General features: G+C 37.8%; 1 protein-coding gene and 1 long non-coding RNA gene across 2 annotated transcripts in view; one reads left to right on the top strand and one right to left on the bottom strand.

Annotated features, from left to right (window-relative positions):
• The window catches only part of LOC141523003 (uncharacterized), a 228158-nt gene extending 215065 nt beyond the window's left edge, over positions 1 to 13093 (top strand). The window contains exon 3 of the long non-coding RNA XR_012478302.1: positions 13012 to 13093. This is a non-coding gene — a long non-coding RNA (uncharacterized LOC141523003). The remainder of the gene's footprint in view (positions 1 to 13011) is intronic.
• LOC141523002 (cyclin-Q-like) lies at positions 1942 to 2849 on the bottom strand. Its single transcript, XM_074236308.1, is given in 2 exon segments — positions 1942 to 2657; positions 2659 to 2849. Coding segments are annotated over 2 exon segments (636 nt in total). The 5' UTR covers positions 2751 to 2849; the 3' UTR covers positions 1942 to 2113.
• Positions 13094 to 13404: the final 311 nt, after the last annotated feature.

The following is a 13404-nucleotide window of genomic DNA, read 5'->3' on the forward strand; positions in this document are numbered from 1 at the left end:
TCCTGACCCTGAGTGCCTTGGGGTAGGAGTGAAGCAACTTCCAAGTCTGGAGATACTGTCAGGAGAAACTGTCTTTCAAAGAAACACAGCTTTCAGTGACAACAGAGGATAAAAGAAATAGAGAAAAAGAAATATCTTGGATAAATGGGGGTTTGATAACAATAGACAATGGTCTAGTCAAAGAGTGAGAATAGGAAGAAAGCAATTGGAGAGAGACCTAGGAATGAATTTGATCTCAGATGGGGCAAAGCACAAAAAGGAGTGGCTCTCGTGCGTGGCCTTAACCAACTGTAAACAAGCTGCCTTTTTACCCCAACTTTTGGGGGGATTCCTGATTGCCTCCATTACACTGAGATGCCAGAGTGCAAATAAGTCCATTATGACTAGACCTCTTCTGATAGTAGAGCCTGGTGTTCATTGCTTGGAAGTAGACAAGGGGGAAGAGGTCTTCCCAGGTAAGAAGCTGAGCCCTTTCACAGTAAGGAGACCTTGGAGGATCGAAACTTGATGAGCTGAGGAAGGGAACAAGGCAAGTGAGATGGTCCTACAATAGAGTGGGGCTTCTACCTCCTACATGTGCTGGCCCTTCCATGAAACAAGGACACATAGAGGGTGCTTTCAAGGGGAAAAAAGCACCTCCCAATGACAGTCAAAATGCCTAATAACGGGGTCCTTGTTTGGTGGAGTTGCTAAGTGGTACAGTGGGTAGAGAGCCAGGTCTGGAGTCAGGAAGATGGATCTCCATGAATTCAAATCTACACTCAGACACTTACTAGCTATGTGATCTTGGGCAAGTCACTTGACTCTGTTTTCTTCAGTTTCCCCATTAAAAAAACTATCCTAGGGAAGGAAATGGCAAATCTCTCCAGAATCTTTGCCAAATGGACTCATGAAGAACAAACACAACTGAACAGGAACAAATTTTCTTGGTTGTTGCTGGTATGTATGTTTTGTAAGGGTGAATGAAAGGGGGCAGAACTGTAATTTCAATATATATATATATATATATATATATATGTATATATATACGTATATATATATATATACACACACATACACACACCCACACCCACTGTAAAAGTGTTTTGCTATTCTTCCAACACTTTAATCAATCTATGATCTCATCCAATTTGTGATGATAATAACCCATTCCTATCCTCTCTACTTCTGTGATTCTTTACCCCTGGTGTCTCAGACATTCTCCACATAGCTACCCATTATCTAGAGGCCTTTCTCAGCTTTTTACATTTTGTGACTACCAGTCCATCATTTATACTGTCTTTCTATTACTCCCTGATGGTTACATGACTGGTTCATGAACAGTTTTCCCTTTTACATTTCTTGCACATAGGTCATCAGTAGAATGTCCCCACTACTTAATTCTCATTTGCCCCAGGATTTACTGGAAAACTTTTTCAGAGACTAAGGTGTTCCAAGATTTTGAACATAAAGGATTACTGGAAGAACATTTGTGTTGAAAAGACATTTACCCTGCGTGTGCCCAGCTTAGGCTTCGGAGAGAGGAAGAGAATGCAAAATGGAAAAAAAAGGAAAGGCTAATATAATCTCCTCCTATCCCCAGTGTGGTCCACAGAACATTTACATCTCTTAAAATATGTGCCTATTTTCACATTTTTACAAAAAAATTTTTATCTTTTATTATGTAAAATAAAATACTGTTTACTTATGTTACAAGATTAAGTCTAGATATGGCTTGAAAATATATCCCAAAGGCTACAATCAAGTATTCTATTTTGGCTTTGTTTTAATGAAGAGATGTCTAAATATAGTCTGCACCAAATTCAAAAGGTTCACCTTCAAAATTTCCTAAGGTGCAACTGAAAAGGCAACTGAACACAGTACATTCTTTTTTCAACATGGACCTATTCATATCCAAACACAACAAGGTCTAAACATGCATGGGGAGAATGCCTATTATCAATCAATCACTGCACCATTACATGAATATCAGAAAGCAATTCCTTTAGTTCTTCCCCCTTTGCTAATGCAAAACTGCCCCCTGTGACTTATCTACTTTTCAAAGTTGGGACCCTTTTGAGTGGATCAGACCCAACCTTCAAACAAAGCAAATGTTTACTTCTCCCTGGATGAATTAAGGGATTTCTGTGTCCATTGTGTAAATCTGAATCAGGTCAGACACAATGTTATCAATGACTGGCTTGGTAAGGTCTTCACTAAAAACCTGCCACCAGGGCTTTTCTGCCTCAGAATCGGCAAGCACCTCCACTCCATAGCACTGCAAAGCAAGATAGAGCACCGCTACAGCTATGTGTTGGGCAGGATACTGAAGGCACAATGCTCCATGATAGCTATCCCGCAGCAATGCCCAGGCTGCCAGAGAGAGGGGAGTCCTCTCCCAGCTATGACGATTCATCCAATTCTTTAAAGAAATACGGTAGTGAAGCAGATATTTGTGGTGATGCTGGAAAGAGACCCGGAAATGCAAAACTCTCAACATGAGTAATTCACATTGAACAATGCTGTCCCTCAGTTCCCAGAACCAAGAGTCTAACTCCAAAGGTTCACTCTTGGGATTTAAATACCTATGAGAGACATTGATGATGTCTCTTGTTTGGAGGTGTTGCTCCTCCACTTTACCTGCCAAGTAAATGGCTGACATGGCTATTAGGTAAGGGATCTAATTTGGTCTCACAGAAAAATTTATGGGAAATAGTGCAGGCTGTGGCAATTGGAATGGATTGCATCCCTAGCTTGACACCGGCCTCCATGATGAATCGTGTCACTTTGAAGTGGACTTTGGCCTCAGAGGCTGGGTGCCCTTCTTTCCTCACTTCTTCACCCTCTGTGCTGCCCTCACTCTGTCTAGACTCTATGACTAACACCTTCACCTCAATGTACACCTGGGCCCTTGGGTTCCTTAATGCCAAACAAAAATCCAATTCAAGTCACACAAAAGGACAAAATGAAACAAAAGAGGAAGTATACACTACTGTTATGAGGTCTTTGCATATACATAGCATGGGAACTTTAAAACAGTGAACCCATCAGCATTCACAAGATTTCCTACAGCACACCATATATCTTTAGTCATCCAGTTGCCCAAAAGGTAGAGAGAAGACAAGATTCCACTATATTTAGTGTCTTTTGGTTGATAAAGAAGCCTCTGATTTCAGAGATTATAACATTACCACTTAAGTGTTCTCTTCCAACAAGGAGTCTCTTTGAATGCAGAGATTCTGTTGATAACAAGACTTCAATTACTAAGCATAACATAAGATGGATGCTCACAAAAGGTCCACGTAGTTGTCATGGAAGATGTCACATAGAGAATAAAAGTGGACAGTGGGGTGCTCTGATGTTCCTGTTTGTGGATAATATTGTGTTCATTACATCAAGCCCTGGAACATCATGAAACTTCCAAATGGGGGGAAAGGGGATGAAAAATGCCTATTGTCCAGAATATGAAGAGCTTTTGGATGGCCAGGCAAGTGAATCAGGACATCAGTTCATAAACCTGTGACAGACAATGTAGATGGACAAGTTGGGCTGAGAATCTGCTGGGTAGAAGAAGGTAGACTGGAACTATCTTTGTGAAATTCTGCAGGATGTTCATTTTGCATTTTCAGCATCAATAGTATCCGTGGAAATGGGTCAGATTGAAGCTGTTTCAAGTTGTTTCCCGCGTGTGGCCAGGCCCGGCCCAGGCGCGGCGGCGGCACTCGGCCCGCGCGATGCTGCTCCGGTCCGGGGTGGTGGTGCCGCCCGGCGTGGCGCGGGGCCGCCCGCAGGTGCTGCTGGTGGGGCTCCCGGGCCGAGCTGGGGCGCTGGGAGCCGCCCAGGCCGGCCCGGGCCCGGCCCAGGCGCGGCGGCGGAGGCGGGCTGCCGGAGCCGGAGCTGGCCCGGGAGCCGCCGCCGGAAGCCCGGGAGCCGCGGCCCCTTCTTTCCTGAGATCTTGACCAATTTTTCCTGCTCTCGTTCTTGTGACAGCTAGCAGTTTAGGAATACTAAGGTGGGTCCTCTTTTTTTCTACCTTCTCCAAAGGGCAAAATGCTCTCCTTTCTATGGGGGGATGTGTGAGCTATAAAAAAAGCCGAGTTTCCACATTCTAGCACATTCACTAAATACACCAGTGTTGGTTGAGAATCTTGACCCCCAGGGATTCCTGAAACAAAATAGCATCTCTTCAATGTGAGAGAGAGCTAACTTTGAATTTAAATTTCAAGCAATTAGGTATAGTTTTCTTCCCCATATTTTCTGTAAAGCCAGCCAATGGCAAGTCCTACAACATCTTCATGAAAATGTTCATAACATGAGGTGCCTCGAAGTCCTTGTGCTATATATGTAATGATAGTAGTTTCCCTCTAGTTCACAAAGTCAAACTTGCTATCAATCACATGGCAAAAATTATATTCTGTGGATTTTCTCTATTCATCCACTGTGGAATAGCACAAGGATGTAACCATCCAATTGCTACAAGGCAGCTGAGGTTATATCCTTCATTATCTGGTTGATCATCTTTTTCCAGGCCAATTTTAGCGACTAGCCAGTTTTTAAAATACCCTATGACATGGATGGCACAGAAACTGTTTTCATCTGCTTTTTGGGGGAGCAGATTGAGGAAAAATTGAGGCAAAGTCTGTTTTCAATTTCAACTAAAGGTCATTTTCTTTTTATCTTACAGAAGAATGAATTCTGATTTCAGATCCAAAGTTTTTATCTGTTTTAATTGAAAACCCAGTTTTTACATCTATTAATCTTCTCTTGGAATATATCTGAAGAGACATTTGTTCCTTAACTTTGGTAATATCTTTAAGTATCTGAGACTGGATTTGAACCCAGGTACTCCTGACTCCAGGGCCAGTGCTTTATACACTGTGTCACCCAGCCGCCCCTTAAAGTCATTCTTAATATAGAGAGCTTATTAAATTTTCTGGAATTTCATTGCATGTTGGTATCAAAGAAGCTATTTTATCAATAAAAACAGTTAATTTCCCATGTTGGCACCCTTTTTTTTTTCAATTTGATAATGAGCTTTCCTACCAAGAAATTCCAACATTAGACTGGAGATGCTAGATCAGCAAGAGGAAAGGGTCTTCTCTGGTCTATGACTCCAAGACAGGCCACCAGTAACAGAACATGAAGAAATATAATGAAATACCAAATGTCAATGAAAATAATTTTAATTTAGCGAGATTACATCTTTTACATAGTAAAGTTGTATATTCAGAAATAGCAGTCAATCAAACCAACTACAAAAGTAGTTGGGAAATAAGAACTAGGCAGTGATTTTTTTTTTTAGGTTTTTGCAAGGCAGTGGGGTTAAGTGACTTGCCCAAGGCCACACAGCTAGGTCATTATTAAGTGTCTGAGGTTGGATCTGAACTCAGGTACTCCTGACTCCAGGGCTGGTGCTCTGTCCACTGTGCCACCTAGCTGCCCCCTGGGCAGTGATTCTTAATCTTTTTTTTCCCCTCTTTTGGCACTTTAGCCAGAACAAGCATAAGAAAAACTTCTGTCTTATCTTATGCTTTTCTAGTTACCTGAGAGGCACAAGTTTGGGGAAGGGCATCATTGGTGTGGCTAATTATTGTTCAGTGTTGTTTTAGGGAAGCCACACCATCTCCCATATGCTTTCTCCTTTTTCTATGATTGTTTTAGTCCTGTCCTGGTCCCAAACATAGATAAGGAGATATACAATCATGTGTGTGTGTGTGTGTGTGTGTGTGTGTGTGTATACACACATATGGGAAATGGAACTAAGAACTGAAATGATCACAAACTGTTCTTTCTTTAGAAAATTTACCAGATGAAAATTATGTAGCTAAGGTATACAAAAAAGAAATGATTTGTCCAGATACCTTTATGTGGAAAGTCAAGGTTAGAACTCAAATCCTCTAATGCTAAATCAACTGCTCATTTCACTTCACCTAGGTATACCAGTCAAAAATCATAAGACTTCTCTAGAATTTTATAAGTAGACAACTAACTTTCAAATTTTCAATAAAACCATGTTTCCACTTACCAAAAAATTATGTAAGACAACTAAGAGAGTACCAGACCATAGTCTTGATGCTGAAACAACAGATTATTATCATTCTAGAATACAGGTAGGGATGTAGATGGCAGGTCTGGAGTTAGAAAGACATGAGTTTAAATTCAGTCTCAGATACTTACTAGCTGTGTAAGTCACTTTACCCTGTCTGACTCAGTTTTCTCATCTTTTAAAAATGAGCTGGAGAAGGAAATGACCAACCAATGCAATTTCTTTGCCAAGAAAACCCCAAATGAAGTCACAAAGAATCAGACACAAGGTGAAATGGCTAAATCCCAAATAAAAAGAGTACATTCACCATTAATCATTAGCAAGTGTTTGTAACTGTTTAGACAACTTTACTAAGTTAAATTCCTTCTTTTCCCATTTTCTATTGCACCTTTCTTCAAAATTTCAGGTCTTTATAAGAGTGAAAAGAATGATATTACTTTCTTATTAAGTAATGGAATAAAGAAAACAATGACTGAAGTTGAGATTTTCTAAGCACACAAATATTTATAGCCTTTAAAACATCACTAATTAGTAAGGCATAAATGAAATGAAATGAAAAGTGGGATGATCTTATGAGCAGGACTTCAAGTTAAATGCTAATGGTCTCATATTTTACAATGTAATAATCTTCTTGGCTGACAGAAGTAGATGTCACATTCATCATCAGCCAGTGAGGGACGCAGCATGTCTCCACCTCCCTTTTTTGGTAAATCTCTTATGATACTCACTAGTTTTCAGTTCATAACTTCATTTTCTTTGTACTTTTTAAGAAGTGATAGATTGTAATGCGAATAACATCAGTCTTCAAATGAGGAGAGGCATTGATGTACCCCCGCACCTTACACTTGTTAGTGGTGAAATCCTGGGAAAGTCACACCTTCTCCCTAGGTCTTAGTTGCCTCATTTGTAATTTTTATTTTTGTCGAACTTACACTTCCTGCTTCAGAGAACTATTGTGAGAATCAATGAGACAAGTGTAAAAATACTTTTGCAAATCTTCAAGGGTTATATAAATGTGAGTTGTTATTTTAATGAACTCTGAGAAATCTGTGATCTCATCAGCATGGTCAGTCCTTCCAAATGTGAAGACAGTATTCATAATTAATATTTACCTAGTATTTTAAGATTTATAAAGCATTTTACATTTTTTAAAAAATTAAAATTCTGGGAGGCAGGTATTTTTATCCCCATTTTGCAAATAAGGAAACTGAGGCAGATAGAGTTAAACTATTTTTCCCCCTAAGGTGATATTGCAGGTAAATATTTGAGGCTGCATCTGATTTGGCTCTTCCTGACTCCAGGTTCAGAATATATTTGCAGAAGAATCCTTGTCTTCCCAGCCTTTGACTCTTGTCCATGTCTTCGCTTAAACCTTCCTCTGAGGGTACCCTCAATGTACTAATGTCTTTCTCTTGGACTGTTAATTTCATGTATGCCAGTGAAGCATATGGGCTTTTCATCTATTATTTCCTCTTACTGAATGACAGGGTTTTCCTACTATAGCCATAAATCTTTTTGATTAATGCAATATGCTATAGCCTTTTATCATTATTATTTATTGATAAGATTTTATTGCCCACAGTGCCAGAACAGACATTACTTCAGAAATCCTGGATTTCTAGCTATTATAATGGACAATTTCCACCTATCATTGCCCATTTTTTTTTGTAGAAAACATAACAAAATTAGTTTTAGTTCCACCTTGCAACAGATGATGAATGTTTTTATTCTGAAATGATTTCCTACTGTACATACTTCCTTTAGCATGTTCTACAGTTCAGTAAAACTGATTTCTTACCCTTCCATATCCATGACACTCCATTTCTCCCCTCAGTATCCTTTTACTGATTATTTCCTATACTTTTTATTTAATATTTATTCTCATTTTGTACAAATAATACTTTTTATATACTTAAAGTGCATCTCTTCATCTTTACTCCTTAAAATCTTTAATTTCCTTTGATTCATTTCAAGTTACACTTTCTTTTGTAGAAAGATTTTCTTGATAATATCTGCCAGTGCCCTTCATTTATATATACTTTATATGTTCATAGATACATGTCTTTATATATTTTTATATAAAGCACACAAATATGTATATTTTAATATATATGTTTTCCTCTCTATGTATTTATGTATGCATGTATGTGTGTGTGTGTGTGTGTGTATACATACACTTTGTCCCCTTAATAAAATGTGAATTTTTTGAGGAAAGGGATTCCTTCACTTTTGTCTAATTACACATAATGGATAATAGACAAACATTTGTCGTATTTATATACATAACCTAGCAACATTTATAAAGTACCTATGAAAAATAATATGGAGTAATGGAAAGAATATTGAACATGGAATGAAGACATTTGGGATAGAAGTTTAATCCTGCTTAGTAGTTCTATTACCTTGGACATTTCATTTCATCATTTGGGCCTTGGTTTTCTCATCAGTAATATGGTGATAGACTAAATGATTTGTAAGGTCTCTTTGGCTTGTTGAAAAAACCCTGTCTAGTTCATGGACTAATTGGGAGATACGTCACAGAAATAGGGAAAGCAAAACTATATGCAAAAAATGAAGTATTCACATGTTCTCTTAATGTCATTGTCTTTCGTTTTCTTCTAACAAATTAACCTCTATTTCTGCATTTTAGTGTTTTAAATACATAAATAATTTTATTCAAAAGATTCTTCATCTTGGACTGAATTTTTCCTTCTCTGCTAAGACAGAAGATAATATGCAAATTGAATTGTTTTGAATGTCAGTTTCACCCCCCACATTTTGCATTTGTTTTAAGGTTATTGTACACATGCATTTGTATCACTACTCTTTAAATCTCTCTTTTTTCATAGAGGCATCTATTATTTTATAAGTAGTCACACATGGTCGGTTAGAAACACCAGTGTGTTTGGACTCAAAAGACCTTGATATGAAGTCCAGTTTGACCGTATTCAAACGCTAGTCATTTTATTTCAGTAGTTATCAATTTTCTCATCTATAAATGATGTAGTGGGGCAAGTTGATCTCAAAGGCTCATTCTAACTCTATATCTGGCAAAATTTATTAATTAGATTATACTTTATGGGCTTCTCAATATAATGGGAATAGTCTAATAATGTTGGTCTTTATGAGTCTTTACATAGGTCTCATCCTGCAAGTCCTATGGTATTTGGTATATGTAGAAATCACATAACTTGTTTTAGTCTGATAACCATATGGTGAATATTGTGATTACTTTGATAAAATTAATTATTAATCTAATCTATTTTGGCTGAATCTTTCCTGCCTGGCAGTGTTCTGGTGACAGAAGAGAGACAGTGATACAAGAGGGCATGCCTTTGACGTAATCCATCTGAGGCTGAAATGTGGTCTGTGAATATATCTTGGCTTTGTGCCTCATCATTCATTCTTTCATTTTAGTTGGAGTTTAAAGAATGAAAGTTTGGAAGCCAGCTCAGCATCAATTCCCATTGGAGCAAGGAATAGTTGTCATTACCTAGTCATTTAGTAGCTGAAAGAACTCATATACCATCTACATTACTTATTTATTTTTGATAAACATATTTTCAAATTAGGCATTTCAAGTATGAGGAATTAGATTAAGGGAATGAGATGCATAAGAGATAATTTTTATAAAGTGTTCTTCAGATTCTGAAGGATTTTGTTTTGTTTTGCTTTTCTTCCTTTTTTTCCATGGGGACAGCATTGCCCATAGTCGGTCTAATACAATTATCCTAGGTTACTGAACTGCTGAGAGTTGCTGCTTCCATCAAGATTGATCATCTCACGATGCTGTTGTTGATGGGTATATTTTTCTCTTGCTTAGCATCCACATTTAGATGTGAACTTGGTGGAACCCGCTTAGAGATTGTGCTGAGTCTGAACCCACTTTCTTAGGGAATTAAGATGGCACAAGGAAGGTATGTACCCTTAATATTGAGGGAGAGAATATTCCTTTATTCTTGCTATATCTCCCAATAAAATATCTCTTTGTAAAAAAATTATTGGCTAAAAATTATATTGGCTAAATAGGATTGAGATGTTAATCATTGATGACTAACAGTGGTAGGAAGTGAGCTCACTCACTAGGATTGGGGCTCAAGATTATAACAGTAACTAATATATTATCCCCCTGCTCAGGTTGCTCCAAGAACCCTACATAGAGAAGAAATTGTCAGTTAATCTCTGGAGGAATGATACCAAAATACTTGCTGGTAGAGGCTCTTGGGTTTGAACTTCCTGGTACAGATAGTTTATTAAGAATATAAGGGAGCAAATGATTTACAGTGTGTTCATCAGACTCCATAGACTAGGGGAAAATCAAACTGGATTTTAGGGCACGAATAGACAATGAAATAGGAGTACTGATCAGTTCTAGAACTGAGTCAAGGAGAAGAGGGACAATGCTCACACCTTTGTGTTTTCTCTTTTTCCTAAGAATTTCTAACAAAACTTTTTACATAAACTAAACCAGACAACTTGTAGTTCTTACTGTTAAAGGTATTATCTTCTTACATAAGCCTAGATGAATTAAATACATCTAAGATGATTTTTATATATTATTAAATTCTCAGAAAGTATACTATTGCTATTTGCCAAAGAAATGAAAATGGGTCTCAGACTGAGCCTTTCTTTTTGTTACTTCTTTTTTGCAAGGCAGGAGGTAACTGAATGGAGAACAGGGAGGCATAGACTTGGGGGATAAGATGTTCTCCAAAAATATCCCCCCAAAACAAAAGGAGCCTATTTCATACTTGTCCTGATTTTGACTTTGTTGGTTCTTAAATTGAACGCTGATTTTTTTTCCAATGAATTTGGCAGAGGAAGAGATGGGTTTTTCCCAAAGCCTGCCAGCAGTAGTGAAAAGAGTCCATTTATATAATGCGGATTACTCAGCAGCCACCTATAGTGATTAGTCAAATTGCCAAAGACTTTCTTAAATAGGAGGGTTATGTCCATTTTAGAATGTGGGTGATTTTGATGACCCATTTCTACCAGAATCACAAATATAAAAGAGATGTTACAAAATGCATTTCTGAGTAGAAAAGACCATTTTAACCCTGCACGCATTGTGTAGGTTGGAATGATTACAGTTTATGTGGAACTGCGGGCATCATAAAACTCAGATCCCTGTTTTAGCATTTTCAAATCAAAGAACCAATATTAGCATATGTATTAGAAATGGAGTAATTAAATCTAGGGAAAAAAAAACATTTGCTTCCTGAATTCCCAGAATGTGCTTAGTCAAAATAGCAAGGCCACACGCATAATGAATTTCAGGTGCCTGATGGAACTGCCAATAAAAACTGGTATTTTATAGAGCTCCAAGGTTTGCAAGGCATCCTACATAGATCATTGCATTTGATTCTCATACTAGTCCTATGCAATGGATAGCCAAAAACTATTATCCCCCTTTTTCAGAAGAGGAGAGAGACCCAAAATATAGGAGCAGTAATTTGAACTTGGATTAGATCTTATCTAATCTAGCTCCTTTGTTTCATATTTAGAGAATCATAGATTTAGAATAGTCAGTGGCATTAGAAGCCATCTAGTACAATATCCTCATTTTATAACTGAGGCAAAGAGAAAAAGAAAGATTTGTCCAAGGTTACATGAGTATTAGCTAGATTTGAACTCAGGTCACATCCCTGACTCCAAATCCAGTGGTCTTGCTATTATACGTGACTGCTACTGAACTGAAACTCAAGGTGGGAAGAAATTCAAGGAAGGTCAATAACCTGGCAGAGATTATATCCTTAATAAGTGACAAAGCTAGGAGAACATAATTAATTAGTACCTGAGGTAAAATCCATGCGTGATTATTCCTAGCTTTTAGCACTGGCTCTTGAGTCAGAGTCTGGGTTCAAATTCTACCTCTTATATTTGCTGTATGAGCTTGTATAAATTATTTATCTTCTCTTGGCTTTAGGTCCCTCATCTGGGAAAAATGAGGGTATTGGAGAAGATCAAATCTAAAGTTCCTTCCATCTCTAGAGCTATCATCTTTTGATCCTATGATACTCTAAAGATGGTGTTTGACCTTCATACTGGAAGAAAATCATAACATTAGTGAGGTCATGCCATGCCATGCAAGTCAGTTGAACTTTATGTGAGGGGGGCTGTACAAAGTCATCAGTCTCACTTTCTCCTCTAGAACCATCTGTGTCCAGTGACCAGAAATAATTAGGACAAATGGAGATGCCCCTGGATCCAGTGAGAGACTGGTTTTTTGAGATTAGGACTTTCCCAGGTCACAGTTTGACTGAGGTCAGGTGCAAGAAAAATAAGAAAAAGAGATTTAAAAATGGCCACTTCCAAAACAGAAATTAAGTTGGGATCCTCAGGATTTCTCAGAGATTGAGGAAGTAAGAAAGAAAAGAAAAAGAACAATGGCTTTAGCATAGTCAAGAAAGAAAAAAGAAAATCAATCTCAGAAGGGAAGACATTCAGGGTTTCTGGCCAAAAGAAAAGTCAGTTGCTACTTATATTCACTCTGAACCAGTCAGAGCCAAAACAATGACCAAATGACCAAGTGGACTTAGCCAGAGACTCTGTGCAATCAGTCCCATTGTGGTGATAGTTTTTAGAGCTAGATATACTATGGGAGGACAAATTGGAGTAACATTGAGTTTTACATCAAATACTTTAAAAAAGAATGCAGAAAAGGCATGAGAAAAGAGCAAGGAATAGAAAAGAGAAATAATCTCCTCTGTATAGAACTTACATGACCCTTAGTGGATACTGTCAGTATATGGTAGAGCGCTACCCTGAGTCAGGAGGACCTGAGTTCAAAACCTACCCCCAACCTTTATAAGAAGAATCAATCTGGGCAACATTTATAAAGTGTAAAATCTATAATAAAAACGCCTACCTCAGGGTTAGGTCGAGGATCAAGTGAGATGTTATATGTAAATTGTTTTGTAACCCTTAACGAGCTGTATAAATGCTCGTTATTACGATTATTATTTTTCATTGTCTCTTTGTTGTAGGCATCCTCATCAGGGGAACAGACCAAGTAGTAAATTCACTGGAGGCAGGCCATTTACCAGCTGCTGTGGCAAAGACAGCTTGTTTCTTTAGAGCTTTCATTCATATAAGCACTTTGGAATGTGTGAAATTCTTCAGATGTCTTATCTCATTTGAGCTTCATTGCAATTCTTTCAAATAAATGCTATTGTGATTCCCATTTTAAAAATGAAGAAACTGGGGCTCAAAAAGGTTAAATGTCTTGTCTGTGGTCACACTTATTGTAAAAGGATTAAGTAGGAATGGAATCCTACTTCCTGAACACCAATTAATCATTTCTTTGGTTTTTATTGACAAAAGGCAAGAATGGTGAAGTTTGAGGGAGTTAGCTTAAATAATGACAGAGATTTAACCTA

The sequence above is a fragment of the Macrotis lagotis genome, chromosome 4 (assembly GCF_037893015.1).
Source record: "Macrotis lagotis isolate mMagLag1 chromosome 4, bilby.v1.9.chrom.fasta, whole genome shotgun sequence".
In the NCBI taxonomy this organism is placed as follows: Eukaryota; Metazoa; Chordata; class Mammalia; order Peramelemorphia; family Peramelidae; genus Macrotis; species Macrotis lagotis.